Source organism: Miniopterus schreibersii, assembly GCF_964146895.1.
Source record: "Miniopterus schreibersii genome assembly, chromosome: 16".
NCBI lineage: Eukaryota > Metazoa > Chordata > Mammalia > Chiroptera > Miniopteridae > Miniopterus > Miniopterus schreibersii.
This window is the reverse complement of record NC_138116.1, coordinates 14,947,736-14,973,220: the sequence shown is the minus strand read 5'-3', so window position 1 is coordinate 14,973,220 and position 25,485 is coordinate 14,947,736. Positions and strand designations below refer to the sequence as shown.

General features: G+C 42.6%; 1 protein-coding gene across 3 annotated transcripts; it reads left to right on the top strand.

The window, feature by feature from the left end:
• Positions 1-24,529, top strand: DGKE (diacylglycerol kinase epsilon). Of its 3 annotated transcripts, XM_081115926.1 has the most exons (13): positions 1-179; positions 733-1,205; positions 7,086-7,245; positions 9,155-9,274; positions 11,323-11,466; positions 11,756-11,913; positions 12,276-12,327; positions 13,396-13,509; positions 14,527-14,598; positions 16,719-16,846; positions 17,087-17,198; positions 17,577-17,800; positions 24,152-24,529. In XM_081115926.1, the coding sequence occupies exons 2-12, from the start codon at positions 751-753 to the stop codon at positions 17,754-17,756; spliced, it is 1,695 nt and encodes a 564-aa protein (XP_080972052.1). In that variant the 5' UTR covers positions 1-179; positions 733-750; the 3' UTR covers positions 17,757-17,800; positions 24,152-24,529. The 3 variants fall into 3 exon arrangements, with proteins under 3 accessions (XP_080972052.1, XP_080972050.1, XP_080972051.1); XM_081115924.1 differs by lacking the exon at positions 24,152-24,529 and having other exon boundaries at positions 17,577-20,317; XM_081115925.1 differs by lacking the exons at positions 1-179; positions 24,152-24,529 and adding an exon at positions 351-418 and having other exon boundaries at positions 17,577-20,317.
• The last annotated feature ends 956 nt before the right edge of the window (positions 24,530-25,485 follow it).

The window sequence follows — 25,485 nt, the reverse complement described above, 5'->3', positions numbered from 1 at the left end:
GGCCCGTGGGCCTCCGCGGCCCTTGCGCACCCGGTCCGGCTGCGAGGGGACCGCCTGGGCGTCTTCCCTGACGTCGGCGCCCTCGGCAGGCCCGGAATCGGGGCCCTGCGCGCGGCCGCGCGAGGGCGGGAGGGCGGCCCGAGGCCTGGCCCCCGAAACCGCGCCTCCGCCCCCGCAAGGTAGGGCCCCCGGGGCGGGAGGGGCGGAGGCCAAGGTCTCCGGGGCCTCAGGAAGGGGGCGGGCCGGGGCCTGCGGGAAGCGGAGCCCGGCCGGGAGCCGCCGGGTGCGTCTGTTACCCGGCGGCCGGCGGGGGGAGGGGTGCGGGGCGAGGGATAACGGTTACGGACGCGGGCCGGCGCCGCGCGGCCCACGTGCGCCATCGCGCCCGGAGCCCCGGGCTCCCCGCGGAGGGCGGCCGGTAGGTTTTTACTGCGCCCTGTCTCGTGCCAGGCGAGGTGCGGAGGAGGCCGCGGGGGGCCGGGGGAGGAGGTGGGGGGCCCGGCGCGACCGCGCGAGGCGCCGCCCCCTCGGCGCGACAGGTCGGCGGGCGGGGAGAACCGGAGCTCCCGCTCCCGGGTCCGGCCGCGCGGGGAAGGCGGTGCGCGTGCCCCTCCTTAGGGACAGTGGCGACACCTGGGCAGACCGCGCCCTCGGTGTCCCCCGAGAACAGGGAGGAGGGCGGGGCGGGCGCGGCGAGCCCGAGGCGGACCGGCCTGTGCGTCTCTCGGTTAGGAATCGACCCTGGAGAAGATGGAAGCGGGGAAGCGGCCGGAGCCCTACTCGGGCCTGTTCGCCGACGGGCACCTGGTCCTGTGGACTCTGTGCTCGGTGTTACTGCCCGTGTTCATCACCCTCTGGTGCAGCCTTCAGCGGTCGCGCCGGCAGCTGCACCGCAGGGACATCTTCCGCAAGAGCAAGCACGGGTGGCACGACACGGACCTGTTCAGCCACCCCACCTACTGCTGCGTGTGCGCGCAGCACATTCTGCAGGGCGCCTTCTGCGACTGCTGCGGGCTGCGCGTGGACGAGGGCTGCCTCAGGAAGGCCGACAAGCGCTTCCAGTGCAAGGAGATCGTGCTCAAGAGCGACGGCAAGGCCCTGGACGCCATGCCTCACCACTGGATCCGGGGCAACGTCCCCCTGTGCAGCTGCTGCGTGGTCTGCACGCAGCAGTGCGGCAGTCAGCCTAAGCTCTGCGATTACAGGTATGGCCTTGTGGGTACTGATTGTCCCCACGACGCGCGCGGGAGGAGCCAGGATGGTTTAGGGCGTGGGCGTAGAGGCCTGCTCTATCTGTGCAAGCGGCCTGAAGGGCACGCTTGGAGGAAACAAGCTACTAAGCGTCCCCGGTATTGTACATGCCGGGCAGCTTTGCAACAGTCTGCTGAGATGATGCTAGCCAGGCTCCTCAGCCAACCTGTCCTTCTGTCTGCTGTTTTGTAGGCTCTTAACTTTCATCCAGAGGTCTCTAAATGCTGCATGCTTCGTGGCCACTGTATGTTATAGTTTAGCTTTTGTTGCTTATTATCTCCGTTTTAGGTAAGGGGAAAAAAAATGAAGTATGGACAAGTTAACTTTTCCCTAGAGTCAAAACACTGATTCATGCTCAGTGTTGTATTATGACTGTACAAGGAAGACAAGTGGCATTCCAAAGCAGCACTTTAAGCACCTTTTTCGAATATAGGTATCGATGCCATAGTGACATACAACACTTAAAGGTATACTCCTTTTGTCAGTGATCTTTCAGAACATATAGCATCTTAGATAAGTGACTTTGACTAAGCTAAGAACATTTTAATGGCTTTTAAATAGACACTGAACAACATATTTGTGTTCTTAAATGTCTGAAAATTGGCGAAGGTCATGTTAAAGATGGGTAATAAAAGGGGATGGTGCTTGGCAGATCATCTACTCTAACTCATTTTATAGTTGAGAGAATTGTATGCAGTGGTAAAATAGAATTCTAACCCCCTGGACAGGGTTAGGAATGTTGTTAGTATATAGCTTTGTCTTGCCCTTAAATCTGGATGTCTTCATTGATGGGTTTTATTTCTGACAAGTAGAAAGGTCCTTAAGCATGTTTAAGTACTGATGTAGAAAGTTGGCACTGGATAGCAAGTGACTTTTTTTTTCTTTATTTAAAAATCCTTTTTTAAAAAAACATTAGTGTGAGCATTGTTAGGTCAACACCTATTTTTAAGTCTTATTTTAAATAGTTTTACCTATCAGAGTTAGACTTAAGAAAACTTTCCCCAAAAACGTATTTTAAACAACTACAGAGTTTTATTACCATCCATCTTTATTTGGTCTGTTTCAAGTTTAGATGTTGTTCTTTTGGCACTTGTGAGAGCTAGGTTACCAGTGTCTTTAAATTTTATAGTTCTCTCTGTAGGTAAGCTTTAGTCTTCAAGAGCTGAGATTCATTGGAAAGGATGCATGAATGGAGTATTGTTTCATTTCCTTCCCCTTTTTGTGCCTGTGCAGAATTAGATAAAAATGGCTTCAAGAAGTATCTTAACTGCATTTCAAGCACGCCTTCACAAATAAACATAGTGCTCTGATCGTCCATCCAAATGATCTTTCTAGAAATTCATATCAGACAGAGAACCTGCTCTGTTTAAAACCCTTCGGTTGTTCCCATCATATACACTGGTGGTCTTTCAGTGTAAACTCGAAGTGCTTAGCATGGTCCTACATGCTCTCTGGACCCCGCCTGTCCTTTCGGTCTTACCTGCCTCCACCTGCATTAAATTTTTATGTACCAGCAACATCAGGCAGGCTGTCTTTTTTTTTTCCTCAAGGCTTTCCTCTTTGTCTTAAGTATCCTTCTCCTGGCTAGCTTCTAGGCATCCTTAAAGACTCACCTGGACCCTTTTCTCCAGGAACTCTTGCCTGATTTACTCACCTCCACTCCCAACATTTTCCCTCTTAATGATGACATAATATCCTGTTTCTCGGTGGTTCTCAAAGTCCCCAGAACCACCAGCAGCAGCAGCACTTAGAAACTTGTTGGAAATGCAAATTCTAAGGTTGCCAGATTTAGCGATCAAAATAAAATAAAAGTAATTTTTTTTGCTGTATTTGGGACATACTTATACCAAAAAAGTATTTCTTTATCTGAAATTCAAATTTAACTGAGCATCTTCTATTTTCCTGGCAACCCTAGGCCCACTGATTCAGAAACTTGGCCTGGGGACCAGCAACCTTGGCTTTAACAGGCCCTGCAGGTAATTCTAAAGTTGGAGAACCACTGCTATATTTATGTAGCTTTTTAAATATGAGCCTCTATCCTTAATCTTGTGTCCCCTCCCCATCCCCTTGAGCACAATGAGTGTTTGTGCTGATAGATCTTTTCCTCATTAGCTTGTTCTTACTAGTACTGAGCAGTCTGTCCCAGGCATGCTAGAAATTATTTCACCCATGGTGGAAATTATTTCTGTATAATTTAGGAAGGGTTTATTATTCCCAGGAGAAAAGAGCACAGTGTCCTGAAATGGTATGTATTCAGCAATGTTCTGATTTATTTTAGCCAATCATTGTATTCAATTACAATTAGCTGTTGCAGTCAGGATTCCAGTCAGTTATGACCTTCTGTGGGAATGAAATATTTGAGAAAGAGAAACAAGATAAATATCTATTTAGAACTTTTAAACACAGGCCAGACTGTCTCTCTCTGTCTCTGGATTTTATCAAGCACCGTGGGGGACTCCTATTCTTGGGAAGTCTGAGGTTTTAAATGAACTACAAAAACTGTACAAGTTAGCATTTCAAAGGGTGAGAATGACAGGCAATACGTGATCTTAAAGCCTGCAGCCCAGTTAAACTCTGCAGATAAGTGACAAAGGCCCTTTAATTTATACTCAATCAGTCACTATTTAGTTTTCACATAGTAAGCATCTGTTTTGTGCCACACGCTATGCTGGATTCTTACTTTCCTGTAGACTTTTTTTTGCGTGTTTTCCTGCCTCTACTCCCAACGACTACAAAGTATTTCTGCACCTAGTGTCTTATCACTCCTTCCTTATACTTTTATCTTCTCACCTCTTTTCTCACCTAAAATAGGAAATTCGGTTTTATTTTTAAGTATTCATTACATTTATTAAATAAACCTTTGTTCCTTACAGAGTTCTGTCCCGTTAAGAAAATGTAAGATGGCCCGGCCAGCGTGGCTTAGCGGTTGAGCATCAACCTAGGACCCAGGAGATCGTGGTTCGATTCCTGGTCAGGGCACATACCCGGGTTGTGGGCTCAATCCCCAGTAGGGGGCGTGCAGGAGGCAGCCAATCACTGACTCTCATCATTCATGTTTCTATCTCTCTCCCTCTCCCTTCCTCTCTCTGAAATCAATAAAAGACTTTTTTTTTTTAATTTAGGGAAAAAAAGAAAATGTAAGATGCCTTTTTATTTATAAGGCTTTTCTTCATTACATCCCACTCCACTCCCCACCCCCCCAACGCACACTGTGATTCATAAAACAAAGCTTCTGACTCTTAGAAGGTAATTTCTTATGCAGCTTTACTCTCGGCTTTGACCTTAAATATTATATTTCCCTGTTCTATTGGTGTGTTTATGCAATTTATTAATTATCTGAAACAGTGAAAGATAACGGTCATCTTTTAGAAGAGAGGCAGGCAAACTTTTTCTGTAAAGAGCCAAAACTAAGTTATTTTAGGTTTTACAGACCATATGGTCTGTGGTAATAATTTAACCCTACTATCCAACATAGAACAAAGCCAGCTGTGGACAATACATAAATGAATGGGTGTGGCTGTTTTCCAGTAAAACTTTATTCTCAAAATCAGGCAGCAGAAGTATAGATCTTCACAGCATAAAGGCATTTAAATAAACCAGAAAAGGAAATATAGACCTGTCTATCAAAAAATAAACTTAAGTTCATTAAAGAGTAACTTTAAAAAGAAACTGAAACTAGTATCAGTAAATGTGACAGGAGAGAGGTTGATATCCTACATAAATAAAAAGTACATGCATTTATTAAAATGTAGGGCATGAATCAGTTCACAAAAGATGGCAAAAAAATTCAACCTCGCCTGGTTATCAAAGACATCCAAATAAAAACAACAAAATACTTTTTTGTCAATCAAGTTATCGAAGAGAAAATGTGAAGTCCTAATGAGCAATATTAGCAAGTGTTAGATGTGATGGGCACCTTCATGCACTGACAAGCCTATTGGACAGACATATCAAGAACCTTGGAAAAATACATGGCCTGAGATTCAGTAACTTGACTTCTAAGAGTCCGGGAAAACATCTCATTTATGTTTAAGGTTGTTCATCGTGTTATTTATAGTTAGAAAAATAACCTATCTAAATGTTTGGGGGGAAAACAGAAAGGGGGTTAAATAAATTATGGTGTGTCCATATGATATTATTTATTCTTTACAAACCATGTTTTTAAAAACCATGTAATGGCATAGACCATATTCCTTATACAATGTGGGAAGGAAAAAAGTACTATCCAGATGTATATATCATATCCCTAACCTGAAAAGCAAACATTTATGCATGTAAAACTGGAAGTAAGCACATCAAAAAGTTAGAGCAACTATCCCTGGATGAATTTTATCTTATGCTTTCTCAAGCGTAAGCTGGTATCATCTAATTTTAAATACAACTGAAAAATTCATACAAGTAGTTCACAAATCTCTTCTAGTTTTTAGAGACTCAAGCAGTTTACAACAGAATATAAAGAATGTTGTCATGCCTCAGCCCCACTTTGCTTCCCAGAGAAAACCACTGTGAAATACATCAGTGAGTGTCCTCTCAGATTATTTTCAATGTTAACATAGTATTTTAAAGTTAACAGCAGAGCAGTGGGCCAACGTACCATATAGTCAGCTGCAGAAGCCATCTTTTATAGTTTGAAAGCAAGTACCAAGAAAGGTTATCGAGCAAGTTATTTTATAGTTTTCTCTTTAACAGATCATGCAGATAACTCAGCAGTAAATAGCAGTGGTTATTTGACAAATCTGAACATCCAACTGGAAAAGACAGCCTTAAAATACAAGGCCAAGATTGTTGATCTTGGGGTGAAAGAGTAATTATCCTCTTTTTTTAAATTATTCATTTAACTTTGACTATTATTTTCAGAGGGCCTGCTTTTGTGCGTGAAGTCAGAGCTGTCTTATCTGTGAGAGGGTAAACTACGGAGCAGATTAATGATAGAAACCCAAGACCTTGACCAGCACTGTTCCCTGCTGGCTCCACGCATGGATCCAGACATAGAGGCCGATCTGAATGCACATGTCTTCTGTCTCTATTTCAGATGCAGACATACAGATTAGTTCTGTATTAACTGCCAACAAGAAATGGGCTATTTTACTATATTTACTAGTATTCACATAAGGTTATATAAGTGAAGATATTTTCAAATTGGAACCTGGGGAATACTTCTAAGACCCAGGCCAGTGGGGCATCATGAACCTAATTCAACCAGAGCACAAATAAATAATACACAGAACCATTGTTCTAGATCAGATTTTCTTTAGGTGGATCATATCGATATTTATCATGCTATAAATTAAAACTGAGAACTTGTTTAAATATTAGTTTTTAAAAGATTTATCAGGGTAACATTAATACTGTATTTTTATCAAAATAAATTAAATGAAAATTGAAGGAGAAAAGTGCCGTTCATTTTATATTTTTGGTACATCTCTTTGGCTTGGAAGTCAGCTTAGATTCTCCTGTTTCTGCATCAGTTTATTGCTGCAGCATGTGTCATACAGCTTCTGGGAAACTCTCCTGTACACTTTTGAGAGAATGAGGGTCAAAGAACGCATTATTATTATTATTAAAACAATTTGAACCTCACAGGGGTTCAAGGGCTCTTGGGGGCCCTAGGCCACCCTTTAAGAACCACCGTTAAACTGTCAGGTATGTTCAAACTTGATTGCTCTGGTTTCACTGTGCAGATTCTGTTATAAATCTTTTATTTGCCAGGTTTTATGCTCAACAGTGATGAAATTACTGTTTTAATTTTTTTGGACAAAAATGATGGGTCTGCAGATCAGTAAGATTATGGTTTTAAATTATTCATTATTATCTTTGGTTCTTCGTCCCCCCAGGTGCATTTGGTGTCAAAAAACTGTCCATGATGAGTGCATGAGAAACAGCTTGAAGAATGAAAAGTGTGATTTTGGAGAATTCAGAAACCTCATCATTCCACCAAGTTATTTAACCTCTATTAATCAGATGCGTAAAGACAAAAAGACAGATTATGCGATGGTAATCAGAGTTCATTTGTCCCTGTGTAATTGACCGCAGAAAGTGGCTAAGCCAGTGTGGCGGTTAGAGCTGTGTGTACATGAGAAGAATCGTTATGGTAAACCATAAAACCCTACCCAGTTCCCATAGGTGTGCCACACATTCTGGCTCTTGAGTTCTTTCAAGTCTAAAAGGAAATTGGAAATGTTATATTAGTGGTTTCTAAATTACTGCCTGCTTCTGAATCACTTGGGGAGCTTTGTAAAAATACAGGTTCCTGAACCCACCTCCATCACCGTGTTTGATTTAGTAGGTAGGTCCCAGGAATCCATCTTTTTTTAAGGTCCTCAGATTATTTTGATGGGACAGCCACGTTTGGGATTCATGATTATCGTCAGTGAAAGGAAAACATAGATTTCCTCACACATTGTTCTGGGAGAATTTTTCCATTGGGAATTTACATAGGGTGCCTAGAGATGCGTTTACATTGTGCGTGATGTGGTCCCACAAATAATGTTAAACATTAAAGGTGCTGACAGCACTTTACAGTATGTTTGTGTATGAAAATTGATGTAAATGTGTTTCTCAGTCTTTATGTAACTCTTAAGAAATAACTATAAAAATTTGCATTTATTTCCTACTTGAATATGCCAAAATAGTTAAACTATTTTATTTTAAAGTTAAATTGTGTCTTTCCCAAATTAGAATTTTATAGCTTAAATGTCTGTCATCTTTGTCAATATTCCTGCAAAAGAAAGGCATTTTAAATTTTTTAAAAAACATTATGTTTAATATTGTTGTGATACGTATTTTTAAATGTACAACCCCTAGCCCTGGTGGATGTGGCTCTCTCTTTCTTCCTCTCCCTTCCTCTCTCTCTGGAGTCAATTAAAACACATATCCTTGGGTGAGGATTAAAAATAATAATAACTAATAATTTAAAAATAATAAGTGTACAAATCCCTATGTATCTGAGTTGAAATCTGAAATAACAAGGGGTGAGAATCACTAAGAAAAGCCACAGAACAAGTCCATTAGTGTTTACATCCACAGAAGGGGAGAGGAAAGAAATTGTTAGAAAAACATTAATTTCATTTGACTTGGGGCTTTGTACAAATCTGCATTCTTGAATCTATTTCTGAGTACCCCTTTTGGGGAGGGAAAAAGACTTGCAAACTAAAATATATTAGACTGCGTCCAGAAAAGGACAATCAAGGTAAAAGCAGAGAAAGTCAATGTCCATTCTATGAACGGTTGAAAGAACTTGAAATGTGTTGTCTAGGAAACAAGACTAATAAAAGGTGTTATGCTTCAAGTGTTTGAGCACAGCAGTTATATGGAAAAACAAATGAAGTTATTTCTAGTTGCTTCAGAAAGCAAAATTAGAATAATGAGTAAAAGTCATTGAAAGACAGATTTTTAATTCAATTGAAGTCAAAACTTTCTAATAACTTGATTTAGCAGGAGAATGGGCTGCCTTGCGAGTGCGTTCCTTCTCACCTGAGTACCCAAGCGTACGCTGGAGGACTGAGCTAGAGTAGAGTAGAAGAGAATTGTGCGTGAAGTGGGAGTTGTTGGTTTCTCTCTAAGGTCCCTTCCATTCTTAGAAGCCTTTGATTTATATTGTATCGATTGTGCTGGGATAATTGTTTTTCTCAGCAAATTACAGCGCTGTGCTATCAAGAAATGAAAAATTAGGGGGGAGTGGGGAGGTACGGGGGGATAAATGGTGATGGAAGGAGACTTGACTTGGGGTGGTGAACACAGTGCAGTGTACAGACGATGTGCTGTGGAATTGTGCGCCTGAAACCTGTGTAGTTTTGTTAACCAGTGTCGCCCCAGTAAATGCAATAAAGGGGAAAGAAATGGAAAATGGATTGCTGAGCGGCTTTGAGAGCTTGAACCCTTTCCATTCACCTTCATTTTTCAGCTGGCCTCCAAGCTCGGAAAGCAGTGGACCCCGTTGATAGTCCTGGCCAACTCTCGTAGTGGGACCAACATGGGAGAGGGGCTGCTGGGGGAGTTCAGGATCCTTCTAAACCCCGTCCAGGTAACAGGAGCAGACCTTCCCTCTGTGTTAATCTTTTTACTTGAGCTTCTCATTTCCCCTAAATTGTAATGGTTATTAATGTTTTAAACCAGCAATCACCTAGTTATAGGAAAGAATAATAATTATAAAAGTGTCAGAACATTCGAATGGATTGAGAAAGAGGAACTCATGCTGAGCATGTACAGTGGTGCAGCCACATTAGATAACAGGCTTTTTCTTAAAAAATTAAACATATATTTACCATACAAACTTCCCCTTGGGTAGATTCAAAATGAAAACATATCTTTCACAAAGACTTTCATGCAAATATTCATAGCAGCATTATAGCCAAAAAAGTAGAAACGGTCTAAGAAGCCAGATGCAAGGAGCCTAGATTGTATGACTTGATCTATGGGATCTGCCTGGAAAAGGTAGATCTGTAGAAACAGTGCATTAGTGGTCACCTGAGGTAGGACATCGGAAGTGACTGCATGTGGACACTGAAGGATCTTACTGGAGCGACAAAAGTTCTAAGCTGCATCGTGGTGGTGGTGGCACAGCTCAGTGAACTTCCTAAAAATCATGTCATTGTTCACTTGATGTGGGTGAATTTCATTATATGTAAATTAAACCTCATTAAAAATAAGGGTCAAAGGATCAGCCATTAAGATCAAGGTTACAGGCTAGCAGCTTTGCTTTGAAAAACTGAACAACCCACTCGCTGTGCAACAGTGCACTGACTTTCCTTCCAATTTGTATCTTTCCCTTTTAACATTATACATCTTGAAATTATAAAAGTTAAAAAAAGGGAAGAGAAAATCGCCTGCCGTTTCCCACAAAAATACAGCAGATGTTTTCATTTGCCCATGTTCTTTGCATGAATTGCCTGTGCATTTCATTAGCATGACTAGAACAGTAGTCTAGATGCAGATTTGCATTCTGTTTTCTTGAAAGTATAAATATTTTTTTATGTTGCAGAGTCCTCATATATGTATCGGCTAAGATAATTAATCAGATGGATAAATCATAATATATTTACCCAGTCTCCTGCTGCTGTTGGAGGTTGAGTTTGTTTCTAAGGTTGCACAATTATAACAAACGCCATATTAAATACCTTTATATGCTGTTTTCCTCTTTTAAAATGTTTTCCTAGATCATTTACAGAATTATAGAGATGAAAGATCTTGCATCTTTGTCATTTATGCATATTGCAAACTTATTTTCCAAAAATGTGTACTAGCACTAGTGATGGTTCTTAAAAATGCAGAATAAAATATGAAGCACTAATAAAAGGCGTACTTAGCACGTTCCAGTTCCGTGTGAACAGGAAGGAGGTCGTGCGTAACAGGAGCCCGGCGGGCTGCATCTCTCTGGGAGCACTTAATTCTTGGGAATCGCGGGAAGTGATTTAACCTTCCTGGGCCTCGATTTCCCGGCCAGTAGAACGAGGCTTATTCGTACTTTGTAGGGCCAGTGTCGGGATGAGCCACAGTAAATGCAGAGAGTCCGGCATAATTCCACTTCTGGGTATTTACCCAAAGAAATCCAAAACACTAATTTGAAAAGAGAGTCACCCGTATGTCCATTGCAGCGTTATTCACAATAGGCAGGATATGGAAGCGGCCTGAGTGTCCCGTCGGCGATGAGGGGGTCAGGAAGCGGTGCCTCTGTGCAGTGCAGTGTGACAGCCGCGGGAAAGGGAGGGCTTGCCGCTCGCCGCAGCACACGGGGCACCCAGAGGGTATTATGCTGAGTGAAATCAGTCAGGCAGAGGAAGACAAACACCCCAGGGTGTCACTTACATGTGAATCTAAAGATCAAGATAACTAAACAAAAACTCATAGATCCAGAGAACAACCTGATGGTCGCCAGGTGGGAGGGGAGCTGGGGGGCTGGGCGAAGAGATATAAGGGATGCAAAGGAAAAGGAAAGTCTGGCGCGGCGCCTGGCGTATTATGACAGGTGAACGCGCAGTAGCCAGCCTTCTTATCTAACCTAGAGGGAAGTCAGGCTCGCAGGTGGAGGACGGTGTCAAATCCAAATGAGCTTGCCTTTTCTTTCATTCCCAGGTTTTTGACGTAACGAAAACGCCCCCTCTCAAAGCCCTGCAGCTCTGCGCCCTGCTTCCCCACCGCTCGGCCCGAGTGCTGGTTTGCGGCGGGGATGGGACTGTGGGCTGGGTGCTGGATGCCGTGGATGACATGAAGATCAAGGTATCAGCCTCTCGGCCCGAGGGAGAAGTCGAGTGAGGCCGAGAGCCTGCCTTGCACAGAAGCACTGCTGCGATAGCTAGGCCTTTTCGTTCTACTTTTTATCATGCAGATGAATATGAGAAGACATTACTGATTTGGAATGTCATGATCAAGCAGTTAGCATAAACTTTAGCTAAACAACATACAGTTGTTATATCTGTACCTTTATTGCTTTGGTCTTTAAGTTTTACCAAATGTTATTACCCTACAAATGGAAGAGAAAAGTCTAAACTCGCCTTCCGTATTCCAGGGGCAAGAAAAGTACATTCCACAAGTTGCAGTCCTGCCTCTGGGAACAGGCAACGATCTCTCCAACACGCTGGGCTGGGGTACGAGTTACGCGGGGGAAATCCCGGTCGCCCAGGTCTTACGGAATGTGATGGACGCAGAGGGCATTAAACTGGACCGGTAAGTTACGCTTCCCCAAAAAGGTAGATTTTTGAGCTTTGAGAGTATTATTTGGTTTATGAAGTCTTATGTAAGGTATAAAGTTAAATGTAATTTAAAAGTGAAAGATTGTATTGTACTTATATGTAGATGCTGGTGTTTGATTTTGTTGTCGTAATCTTGTTATGTAAGGACTGAAGTCATAAGTGAGGCTGAATAATTGTCTCAGAATTTGCATCCTCACAGATGTGCTTATTTTTTCAAATGCTATTTTAATAGAAGGACCTCATCTCCCAGGCACCCAGAGTTGATTGGTGGTAATTATAGTTAATTGGCAGATAATTTGGAAATTATCACAAATTTTTTTAACTTCTGTTTTTTAGATGGAAAGTTCAAGTAACAAATAAAGGATACTACAACCTGAGAAAACCCAAGGTATGGTTTTAGGGCTTCAGTTGGGAGCAGTTTTGGCGAACGTGATGGAGAGCCTCCACAGTATGAGACGTGGCACTCGTGGGGCACAGGGATGTGGTGTTTCTCTTTGGGGAGCTGGTTATGGAGCAGAGGAGATGCCATGTGCTTGGGAGTGGGGCACAACTCCCAGGTGGGACTATACAGAGTGTTGCGGGAGAGAACCAGTGCTCAATTATGCTCTGGAAGATCAGGCTAGAAGGATTTCAGGGGAGGTCACACGTGAGCTCGTCCTTAAAAGGTAAATACAATTTAGATCAGCAGAGAAAGGATCAGGACTTCCCAGGCAGAAGAAATAGAGACCAGAGGATACAAATCATGGTTAGCAAATAGAAACCTGCACAAGGGCAAAACAAGGGGAATGTTAGGGTGAGGGCAGTTCAGAGACATTTTAGAGGTAGAATTGATCAAGACTTGGCACCCAACTGGTGGTAGGGGAAGAAAAAATACATATGACTGTGAGATTTCTAGTTTATATGACTGGGTGTATGGAAATGACATTAAGATAAGAAAAATAGAGTTTCAGGTTTGAGTTGGAAGAATATGAGTTGGATGTTGAGCGTATCAACCTTGGGGCTGTGGTGCATTAAACAAGAAGTTGGACGTTCAGGCTTATTGCTCAGAACAGGACAGGGCTAGAGATGTAGGTTGAGGAATCCAAGCTGGGCTGGGAGGTCAGGTAAACTAAGGGGGTCCCAGTAGCCTGGGTTGAGACTGATAGAAGCAAATGTAACAGGAAGGAACACAGGAGTGGAAAGCCCGGTGCAAAGTAGAGCCGTTCTAGATGATGAGATCTGAGATGTAGCCTATTAAACAGAAATGGAAAGGGAAACACATCTATAATTATCAGCCTTTGAACTGAAGCTTCATTTCTGGAAATGTCACTGAATAGCATAAAATAGCTCTGTGGAGAGTAAATGCAGAAAGCAGTAAATTGTCACAAAGAGCATGAAGACAGATTTACATATTGAATACATGACACAGGCTTAGGCTGAAGCATACTCTGCTGCTAATTCTTACCCTTTTCCATAGGAGTTCACAATGAACAACTATTTTTCGATCGGACCTGACGCGCTCATGGCTCTTAATTTTCACGCTCATCGCGAGAAGGCACCATCTCTGTTTTCTAGCAGAATTCTTAATAAGGTGTGTTGGATAAAATAACATTTCCTGCTTATTCCAAAGGTACAGTAAAAATCAATAGTTCCGTTTTATCTAGCACCCTTTCAAGTAGACTCGGACAGCCTACCTTAGGGAGACACTGGCCTGCTCTGTTTTGTGGACCACTGTCAAATTAGATTATTTATAACTATGGCCGAATCTTTTAAATTTAAAGTTGGAATGTTTTACAACATATTTTGCTTAGAGGGCAACTAAGTGGAATATACAGTAGCTTATCTTAAATGGCAACTGACATTGGAAAGACATTTTAGGCAGGGTACATTTTTGGTGAAGTCGTTAATGGAAAAGTAGATTTCATTGGCTTGGAAAAGACTTGAAACAGCAGATAAGGGAAGAGAAGGAGCAGTTCGTGTACCACGCCTCTAACCAAGAGCAGGCTCTGGTTCCTAATACAGGTGATTCCTTTGGTGGAAGCTCTGTCTTGGATTTTTTTTAATGACTTGGTGATTGAGCAGTAGGGTGTGAAAAACAAATGCAAAGCAATTTTGTTCCTGGTTCTGTTTTACAGCTATTTCAAAGTTACAGATAGTTTTCTCTATTAATGTAGGTACTAAGGCAGTAAGTATTACTGTTTATATAATTGGTAATTAACATTTTCAGTGCTCTCAATCAACCTTTTTATACTCAAAAGTGATTGTAAAATGTTCACTAGATTTATCTGTATTACTTTCCTTAAGTAATCTGAAGCTCTAGAAAAAGGTGGAATTTTCTAATTTTAATACAGTATTTCTGTATGAAATGTAGCTTTTTTGATAAACTGGGAGAAAACACCGTTTAGGCACAAACCACTTCTATCCCATATTCTCCCTGAAAAGCAGGCTAAACTCAAAAGTAACGGTGCCCCTCTCCCCACAGTGTCTAACCCACTCTGAGGAAACGTGACTCAGCCCTCGTGTCAGGAGCTTTGGTACTGTGTCTTTTTCTTGCTTACAGGGCTTGTTAGGTTGCTTTAATATCGTATTTTCTGTTCATTTCTCATAGGCTGTTTACTTATTCTATGGAACCAAAGATTGTTTAGTGCAAGAATGTAAAGACTTGAATAAAAAAGTTGAGGTAAGTTTTTAAAGTTTAGGTAGTCTCTGGGTTATGATTTTTTAACAAAAGTGCTGAATTTTCTATTGATACATTTTGCTAACACATATGAAGTCTTTATTGTGTGCCTGACACTACTTTATACACATTATCCCACTAAATTAAGTAATTTGCCCAAATACACACGTAATCAGGATTTGAACCCAGGTTTATATAACTCCAGAGTCTGTTTAACTCATGCTAAACAGTTTCCATTCATACATGCTGACTAGTGTGAAGTTATCTAACACAGTGCCTGACTCATCATGGACTCTCAGAGGAGGTTTAAACCCTAAGTTTAATTCATATTATGGTGGTGATACATCTCTCTTGCAAAATAAAAATGAATGAATAGTAAAAACAAGGATATTAATGATTGCTTACTGCTACAATACCCCTGACATCATAAAATGGCAAAGTCTTATGTATGTATTCCTTGCTTGCTTCCAAAAAGAATCTGTAATGGTTAATAGCACCGACAAAGACATTAATACAGAGAAACTTAGAACTAGTAAAATGAGTCAAAAGGGAAGAGCTGTCAGCCTTTGCAGCCACAGAACAGAGGAATGGCAGGATTGTCCATTAAAAAGGCTTCCTTCTGCTTTGTCATACTTCCTCTGTCTTGGGCTTTGATAGCATTGGTAGAGTGAAACACAAGAGGTAGTGCCTTATTTTTTTGTCCAATATTTATACAAAAACATTTGTGAAGCCATCTACAAAATGCCAGGCACTGTCCTAGGCACTGGGGATACAGCGATAAATCCCTCGTTCTTACTAAATTACAGTCTAGAGAGAAGACAGACATGTAAGCCTCATCGCAATATAGTGTGAGAAGTTATGTGATAAGGAAAGCACGCTGTCTTATAGGAATAAATAAGAGATGCTTAACCCAGGGGCTGGCGCAACAGTCTAGGGAAAGTGACTGTAACAAGGAAGTCTTTCTGGAAGAAGTGACAAGCTGGAATCTGAAAATTAAGAGTTAACTAAGTGAAAAAGGAGGTGGAAATTGTTCTGGGCTACGAACAGCATGTGCAAAGGCCCAAGGGCAAGAGAGAACATGGCATATTCAAGTGAGTTCGAGCTGGAGCATGGTTTGCAAAAGGGAAAGTGACAAGAGCTGAGCTAGAGGCATGGATAGAGGCCAAGTCACAGAGGGGTCTGTTAAGGAACTTGGATTTCCTGAGCAGAGTCATGCCCTCGAAGGGTTGTAATTGGGGGATGACATATTTGCATTTTACAAATGCCAATCCAACTGCTCTATGAGAGGACTGAGAGGGGAGTATAGCTGGATGGCGTGCTGGGCAAGGATGCCACCAGGAGTGATGGGAGGATTAGGTACTGAGAAGTAGCATCGAGTGTGTAGTGATTAATTGGATATGGAGGGTGACATCAAAGAAGTCAGAGAACTCCCCAAGTTCCTGGCTTAGGCAACCTGGAGGTTGGCGCTACTCTTCTCTGGGAGGTAGGTTGGTTGGTAGGGGGTTGCAGAGAAGGTGCTTAACTCAGTTTTGCACATCGGGCTTTAGATGCCACAGTCAGTGGGAAGCGTTTTGTGGACAGTTTGGATATACAGATCTGGCCCCGTTCAGTCTCCTGGACCAGCAAAACAGCTCTCAGCACAAAGACGGCAGTTAACACCGACACGGCTAAGATTTTCCTCCGGAGTCTGTGGCAGGAAGAGAAGAAGGAACTTAGTGGATTGTTCTGAGGGATGACGTCAGCATGAGCAGGAAGTGGAGCTCAGTGAGGAGCAAGAAGGAACATCCAGAGAAGCAGCTGGTTCCCAGGCAGCAAAGGAAGAGAGTATTTCAGGAAAGGAGGGAGCCACTGAAACAGCAAGGCAGAGAAGGCCTGAAAAATAATGGGATTTAACAGAAAGGATGTGATTGATGACCTTGGGGGAAAAATCCATTTATTATAACTCTTTGATTATAATAAACATTGAACTGGTGGGAAAGGCCAGATCACCTTGAGTGAGGTTAGTCTTCTGTTACATGTGCATCCCTCACATCTCACTTACATGAAAATAGAGGTGAAGTCTAAGTGGATATGTCTGCAAGTCGTGTGCCCTGTAGTAACTAACTGCTTGGATTTCTTTAAAGCTAGAGCTGGATGGTGAGCGAGTAGAGCTGCCTAATTTGGAAGGTATTATAGTTCTGAACATCGGATACTGGGGAGGCGGCTGCAGACTATGGGAAGGGATGGGAGACGAGACTTACCCCCTAGCCAGGTATGTGCATTTGCGATCTGTTGTTCTACGTCACTGTTTTCTTTATGTCACTTTTATGTCACTGTTTTCTGCTTTTGAGCAGCCTGTTCTTTTTTTCTCAGATTTCCTTTTCTATATACCTCATTAATATACATATTTAATAAGTTGATGGCCCGCTTACATTAAAAAAACAGCTGTCCTAACGCGGCTGATTTTATTTCACTGCATCGTATAACCCATCTTCCGTCTTTCTGCGTTTAGGCATGACGACGGTTTACTGGAGGTGGTTGGAGTATACGGGTCTTTCCACTGCGCCCAGATTCAAGTGAAACTGGCAAACCCTTTTCGAATAGGACAGGCCCACACAGTGCGGGTAGGTGAAGGGCCCTGACAGGCCACCAGGCCAGGCCATTTCTAAGTCCTTGATCGGCAGGGAAAATACATACACTGTAGCTTTCCTTAGCCAGTGGTTTACACCCCATGCTGTTGATCACCCTGCGCCAGGGGCTTGAGCGGGACAGGGAAGAAACGGGAAATGGGGCCCTCGATCCAGCCAAAGAAATAAGTGTTCAGTAGAAAGAATCCTGTAAACAATCAAGGAATAAAAATATATTCAGATTAATTTTCTCAGAAAGAAATGCTAAGCAATGTCCCTAAAGAGGGTTAAAGGACTGTGGATGATGTTATTAAGGAAGACCTTTCCGAACCTTTTTGGGACTGACTTTTCTAATTCTTTGTCCCCAAATCCCAGCTGATTTTGAAGTGCTCGATGATGCCAATGCAGGTGGATGGGGAGCCGTGGGCCCAAGGGCCCTGCACTGTCACCATCACTCACAAGACACACGCATTGATGCTGTACTTCTCCGGAGAACAGACGGATGATGACATCTCTAGTAACTCGGATCCAGAGGACCTCAAGGACACCGAGTAGCTGGATGAGCAGATGGAAACTTACAGTAGAATCCTCACAGACAAGTAAATGCATACTCGTCCAAAGTAGAAATTCTCTATCAACTGTTTAGTCTTCTTGTCGCCAGTAGTACAAGCAGCATTTCTGTAAATAGCATTCCAAAAACAGCCACACTTCCAGTTGTTTACTAATGCCTGTTTTGTTTTTTAAGCAAAACACTTTGAGCGTACAGCCCTCATTTAAAAAGTCACAGCACTTTACCTGAAGGTGAAGTGTCTTTTTCGTGGCTCTGTGCTTGAGAGAGAGGCTCACTGAAGGGTGCCTCGCCTTCCTTGTCCTTCAACCACACGTTTGATGGACACATGCATCCAACAAGATGTGGGTGGAAAAATCACTTCCATCTTAACTGTTAATGTGGTGACACCACAACATTGTAAAAATTAACTTGCTATTTTGAAAGGAGGTGGTTGGTTTCCACCCAGCATGGTTAATGCTGGGCCCCTCCTATGGGGTGTGCCTCCTAAGATTTCCTACAGCCCAGCACCAAGTGGATCCGTAAGCATTTATTTCCAAGAAACCCTAAAAAGAGAAATGTAAAGGAAAGATAATACTTAAAGTTTTTATTATAATTTTTATTTTAGGAGTGTTTTCAGACCAGCAAATGTTCGGTTAACCCTAGTAATGACCATGTTGAGCTGCCGAAAGTCAGCATCTCATTAGAACCCAGCATAGCCAAAGGAGAACCACATGGGTGAATTGGTAAAAATTGACATTCAGAATACTTTAGATTGAAAGTTATGGTTCCAAGCTGGACAGTTCACCACTTCTTTTTTGATTAAAAGACAATGTGAGCAGTTCAAAACAATGTACTAAAGAAATTTACTAGTCATATTAATTTCTCAAAAACAGTTTTGGTAATGATTGCTAAGTGGTTTTCTTATAGTAGTCTCTTATAGCCAAAGTACTTCACAGAATTTCTCCTCGGGGAAGTGACAGATGCTCTGCTAAAATGTTTCTATCATATTTATTTTAAGAGAGATATATTTTTTTTACTTATTTATTTACTTTATTGTGGTAACCTGTGTTTAGTGTTTACAGTATATGACTTTATTTAATAAGTTAAATTGATCACATAAATTCTAGTCACAATCAGATAAAATGTAGTCTATTGACTAAGTAATTAAAACCCATAATTTAATTCTCCTGACAGATATGTCATTTTTCAGAAATATTCCTCAATTTAAAACGGGAGTGGTGGTGAAAGCAAGGGCAGACTACTTTTGGAAAACTGAATGTTCTATTTCATTGTTTTATTTGACCCTCAATTGCCAAAAACTTACTGAAGAGCTCGTCTCATGGTTACCCAGTAGGGGGTGCTCTTCTGTTGTTAACCAACCTGCTCCCTCCATCCCAGGCTTCAGCAGACCCACTGGGCGTCCAGCCTGGTGTTTTTCTAACAAATGGCCTGTTTGTGTGCTTGCTGGGCTTTCATATCATTAATCTCTGAAAGATTAAAATGTATCCCCCAAAACATCATTAGCTCTCCTTAAGGAGCTGTTATGATTCTATCACCTATGAATTGCTGTAAACTTAAACTTCAGTCTCCTGCAGGCCCATGAACAACCTAGTGCTAATTACAGTAGTCAGTATATTATATAAAATACTTCCATTCTGCTGAAATTAACCTCTTGCAGACCTCAACAGGAAGTGCTAAGTTCCAATACTGAGAGAGTTTCGGGAGTGGATCTGTTCCCACCTTCTTCATACACTACACCTACACAGTGATGGGAGAATTTCATGGATTTTCTTTCACGGCTGATCATGCTTGGAGTATAATGAGTTTTATTCTTTAATTCAGCGTCAGAATTGTTACAGATATCACCTTTTACAAATACAGGTGGGCAAAAGTAGGTTTCCAGTTGTGAGTACGTGAAAGTTTATTCTTATATTATTATTTATGTATTACTGTAGTATTTTCCATATAAACGACTGTAAACCTACTTTTGCCCACCCCTGTATTCTGTTCAATTCACTTTGCTTTAGACTCTATTTTACCTATAATTCGTAGTGCTAATTATAGAATCAACGTATGTAGTTAATTTGGGATATCAGAATTAAAATAATCAAAATAGCTACATAGTGGGGGGTTTTTTGTTAAAACGGAACTCTAACCATAATGTCACATTGGATTTATAACAGGTTTATATACAACCCCCTCATTTATTTAAACAAATTGGTTTTCCGGTTTCATAAGCCAGGGAGCTTTCTTTTTCCTGCTGACCCTTATGGAATTTGCTGCCTTAGTCACTCATTCAGACCTCACATTTATTTAGGAAAGTCACTTCGGAATACCCTATTATAAACCATCTTATTTTAGCAAAACTCATTTTCTTCGCACATCTACCTGGCATTTCAAATACATATATAGGCATGTGCTCTAAATAATTATAATTTACAAGACTCATGTTTGCAAATTATTACGGTAGCAGGTGTTTACATTACCAGGGATTCTACACTTTATAAGAGAGAATCTGCCCCAAGATTTTTCTGTTCCATTTGAAATTGTCTAGATTTTTTTTTTTTTTAAATAATAGCTTCTATATTCTCAGGAAGAAATATACGAAATAAAGCATGTCTCCATGTCTGTTCCACTTTCTCCCATCTGTTACTGGCCTCCTCCATTCCTAACTCCTGGTAAGCTTAGCGGCTGAACCTCTGAACCCCTGGCAGCTCACGGATCCCTCCTTACATAGGTAAACGGTGAACATTTCCGCTCTTGGTTCACTTAATAGAAATCACACTGACCTGTGTTTTAAAATACAGGTTGTCTAGTGGGAAGATTCCATGACCTTAAGTGCGTTTTAGGTTTCCTGCAACAATTAGCTGTGAACCCTTAACGTCGCTAATGTTTATAAAAATTTTATAGTGAAAATTATTTTTATTTCTTAAGATGTGTCAGAAACATGTACAGTATTTGCTTTTTGAGACACGTTTGCCTCCTTAGAGTTGTAAAATATACTGTGACTCAGAAATTGTAAAGTCCTTTTTGCGCTATAAAAATGATACCAGCACGTCAAGAAAAGGTAGCTTGCATTTGTAATATAAACTAAAATTGTACTTAATGTATATTATGGAATTTTAAATCAGCACCAACTAGAAAACTTTGAAGGCTGTATTAATGTACAGATTCCTGTGGATCCGAGTACACATCTCTATTTGTTCAGCCGAAAAGCTCAATAGAATGGGTGACAGTTCTGTGTGGTTTTCCCTTGAAATGATAATATCAAAGCAAGAACTAGCACTTTATGTTCAGAATTTTTTAAATTCTGCCTAATTGTGGACAATGGGATGTGGGTAGATTTATTTTTAAAAATCTAGAAATTAAAAAAAAAAAGTAGTAGTTGCTGTTGTACCCCAATCTGCAGTCAAATGCTCTACCACTGAGCTACATCCCCTGTACCCCAATCTGAATTCAGGTGTTTTTTCTGCAACAAGAAGGAAGAGACCATTTTGGTTTTGCTTTTTAAGTGTGCCCCTGCCTTTCCCAAATTTCCCCTTTAAGGCTCCTCTTCTTTCTCAGAGAATGATCTGCAGGCTGTCTGCAGCGTCAGAACCAGCTGGGAGCTGGGTGAAGGTCTGGCCGCCTAAGCCCGGCACCCTTGACTTCCTGAGTCAGTGTCTGGAGGTGGGACATGGGCATCTCCGGTTTATTAACCAGCCCCTCAGCACTTCGGGTGCACAGTGAAAGCTTAAAGCTATCGCCTGTACCTCTTGTGCTCATCCAGGGCTTCTGCCAGATGGATACCATGCAGCAAAATTGAATTAATTTGATGTTTTTTCTTCACTAACTACCCTCTTCCCCCCAAATGTTTTAAAGGAACTGCATGGGAAAACTTGCTTGTATTCTACCCAAATTGACATACTTATCTAAACTCTATTACATAAAAATTGGTGGCCTCCAATTCTTAGGTGGAACCACAGGTTTTGGACCATGATCCATGGAGTCTTGGAGGACAAGCAGTAAGTCCTTCACAGCCAGTGGAGTGGGTGCCCGGCGCTCCTGCGTGCTCACTTCAGTCACTGCGCCCATGCTGGTTAAGATAAGATTTCAGGAGACAAAGTCCTTCTTTAAAAAAAAGAAAGAAAATTCTCGAGTTTTTCTAAGGGTTTGGAGGCCACTACTCTAATGACTCTGTCAGCTGGTTAATTTCCTACTGATTTTTACAAATTCAGAAACCTCATATTTTTGGTGAAAAGAATAATTTGGAGGTCTCAGTTGCTGCTTGGAATATGGTTGCACTTTGGCTGTTTCACAAGTTTTAAAGGCATTTTGTTGAATAGTGAAGCCCTGGCTTAGCCTCTGTTCCTCATATTTCTAATTTTACTAAAGTATAGAAATGGTGTATGTATTAATTTTAGTTACGTAGGTACACACCCCCCCCCAACACACACACACACACACACACACACACACACACACACACACGCACACGTTTACCCCCAGGGCCCTGACTGTAGTCAGTGCATGAGGCTTGCGGGTCTCAAAAAGGTATATTCCAAGGTTCTGGAGGAAGAATCCAAAACATGTCACCCCCTAAGATGGAAGGTGAAGTGTATCTTAGACGAGGGCCCCCGGGCTACCTCACCTTGGACATTGAAGGGACAGTGTCAAAGCAGAACACACCAGAAGATAAGCCATAACCTAGGAAAGTCCCACCGCATGGTACTTTTTGATGCCTGACATGGAATGTTGGAGAGGGAGCTGGAAAGTTAGGCTGCTTTTCCTGTTCCTCCAGCGTCGTCCAGCAAGCTCAGATGAGATGGGGCTATCATGAGAAAATTCCTGGGGTGAGGAAGGGCCTGTGTGCAGCTAGATGACAATGACTCATAAGGACATTTGCTCTCATTACTCCTGCTCTGGGCCCTGCCAGCAGCCTCTGTTGACTTGAATCTGCTTACATGCACCCTGCAGGCAAATGGGCACTCATTTGTAATTGTTTCATGCAAGTTTAGAGCAGCCCATGTCCTTGGCCCTGGTCACCCTTGCAGGAGAACTGACTGAATCCGATCCCTGAATCCGCAGTACTGAGGACACTTGTAGGTCTCCACATAAGCAGAAAGTGGCTTCTTGCACTTTCTGCCCCTCTGGCCACTGTGCTGTGTACCTACCACTTAATTACCCTGTGTTAATTGCTTTTGTTGTGTTGGGTCTGCACTGTGGTCATTGCCTACAGACAGAAATGTGAATTAAAGCATTTGATATGTTGAAAATGTTTGCTTGTTTTTTAATAAAATTAAAAGTTTGATCCTGCCTGGCCTGTGTTCCTCGTGGGTGGAACATTGCTCCATCCACCAAGAGGTCGCCAGTGGATGCCCCGATTGCCAGTGGGGGGCATGCAGGAGGCAGCCAATCAATGTTTCTCTTCCTTTCCCTCTCTCTAAAACCAATAAAAACTTTAAAAATAAAAAAAAAGTATAATCCTGTGTTTTGGGCACAATAATGAGAAGACAAGTGGCTTTGAGTTAGTGTCACAGAAGATGGTCCTTGGACAAACACAATATGTGGCAAAGTCTGGGGCAGATACTTTTGAGCAGGAAGGATAATATAAATTGTATGGCTATTGTAGCCTGGGGCACAGAGTACACACACCTGAGTAACACACACTTACAGCTTATAGACTGGCTCATGGCACAGCAGAGAAAGAATGAAATAGGTGAATTCATCGCATCAGTCGGCACAGGGGAAAGAGTATAGAATTTATTTGAAATATCCAGGTTAGAAACCCAGCCTCTGCCACTATTTAACATTGGGCAGTTACTTGTTCTGCCTGAGCCTCAATTTTCTTTATAAACTTGGAGTTAATGCCCACCTAGGGGTGGCAAACTCAAATGCTTAGAGAACAAGGCCGGTGACCAAGGGGGGCAGGGGGGCTGCGGTAAACTAGAGAGCAGCTGACGGTAAGAAAGCGGGGGCAGTGTGAACAGAGCTCATCTTCCTAGGGAAGAGAAACTTGGATTTTTGTCATCTAATTTTTAAACAGTGGTTGGCAACAAGTGCTCACCTGCAGCTCCCCACAGGGTGCATGGGCTCATTCCTCCCTCGTGCGGAGCGGCCCCAGGGGCCCATCGGTTGCCCAGCAGCCAGTTGGAGTCTGCGCTGGGCTCCAGGACAGGCTACTGCCCTAAGTGTAGCCCAGGAACGGTCTGCTTTCGATCCCAGGAAATAAGTACAGAAGCGGAGGGTAAGAGTTTAGAAATGTTTATAGTTATAATTTTAACAGTCACCTATTTAACTATAGTAAAATGTGGTTTGTCTTTTGTATCTTTTTCATGTCATTTTCTATATTTTATAAAAATATCAATACATGATGGAACTTCTTTTTAAATGAAACAAAACACCTGATTCTCTACCACAGATAGTTTGAAAAGCTATGAAGGAGCGACTGTTCCATGATGTGACCACTGCCGGACCCACAAGCTGGCCCGCGCCGGCAGAGACTGCTTGGCCCAGCACTGCCCTTGGGGACTGTGGTCATAATCAGTGTTCATTCTGACATAAATCGGCCCTCCCCGCCTCCCGCCCCGCGCTGGCCCCGGGGGGGCTGAGCCTTGACTGGGTCGCCATGTGCGCTCCTGCACCTGTAGCACCCACGTACCAGCGCCCGCAACTCTTCCCTGCCTTACCCTGTGTAATGCTCGGCATCTGCCAAGCAGCGCAGGGACCCGTTTCCTCCCAGCTGCCCCGCACACGCCGGGTAAGTCTCCCTTAATAAACGCTCTTACTTACAAACCCGAGTGGCCAGCCTCCAGCCTCTCCCTGTCCGCTTACAGAGGTATGTTTTCAGTGGTGGGATCCTTCCCTGGGTCTGGATGTACTAACCCCCGGGGGGGGGGGGGGGCAGGCAAGCTATGCAGGGAGCAGTCGTCCTAAATAGAGCAGCAGGAGATGGCCCATGACCCGGGGAGGCAGGGCCTTGGGCCACACCAGGCTGAGCAAGCTGGTGGTTCTTTTCATTTCATATTGTTACTGTAAGGAACACTGAGGCACGACTGGCAGCCCGGAAAGGAACTGCCTGATAGAGAAAGGTCAAAAGTACAAGAGAAGAGACAACTGGGGACAGAGTTCCAGCATCTACTCTGCGCCTTCTTTTAGTCACCGCGGCCACAGTCACTTCTAGTGTCCTGTCCTTTTGCCCATGGCACAGACTGCTGTCTCCTGGAAGCGTTTCCCTTCTGGTGGTTGGCTACCTTCCAGGGAGGCGACAGGTGGAAGGCGACGGTGGGCCATAGTTAGAATGGGCTGAAGACGTGACTGGAGGCGTATTAAGCAGTTGGACACAATGACGAGTGTTTCACTATGAATCATTAAGGAACAGAAAAGTAAAACAGAAACCACCCCACCTCACAGGTGGGGCGTCTGTCAATAGAGCAAAGGGCCTCTAGCACAGAACAGAACTGTGCAGAAACCCACACCAGGGAAGTAAATAAATGCAGGAACTTGTTTACATTTCATAGAATTGTGGCTTTTTTAAGGTTGCATTGCTGGCACCTATTTCTCACTAAAGATAGTTGGCACTTCCCACATCAATAGTAAATTTAGATTTAGATTTTAAACCTTTCTAAAATGGAAACAGCACAGATTGCATTCAGCCTTTTCTTTAGGTGTGAAGAGGTGTCACTTCTTAGAGATAAGCAATAAAAGCTTTATAAGGTGGGAGTAAGTTTCTGAGATTTTTTTTTTAAAAAAAAA

Excerpts from the sequence above, each read along its gene's own strand:
- DGKE (XM_081115926.1), top strand. The coding sequence starts at position 751 with ATGGAAGCGGGGAAGCGGCCGGAGCCCTACTCGGGCCTGTTCGCCGAC. Across the intron at positions 11,467-11,755 it reads TGGATGACATGAAGATCAAG|GGGCAAGAAAAGTACATTCC; the intron begins GTATCAGCCTCT and ends TCCGTATTCCAG. Across the intron at positions 14,599-16,718 it reads ACTTGAATAAAAAAGTTGAG|CTAGAGCTGGATGGTGAGCG; the intron begins GTAAGTTTTTAA and ends ATTTCTTTAAAG.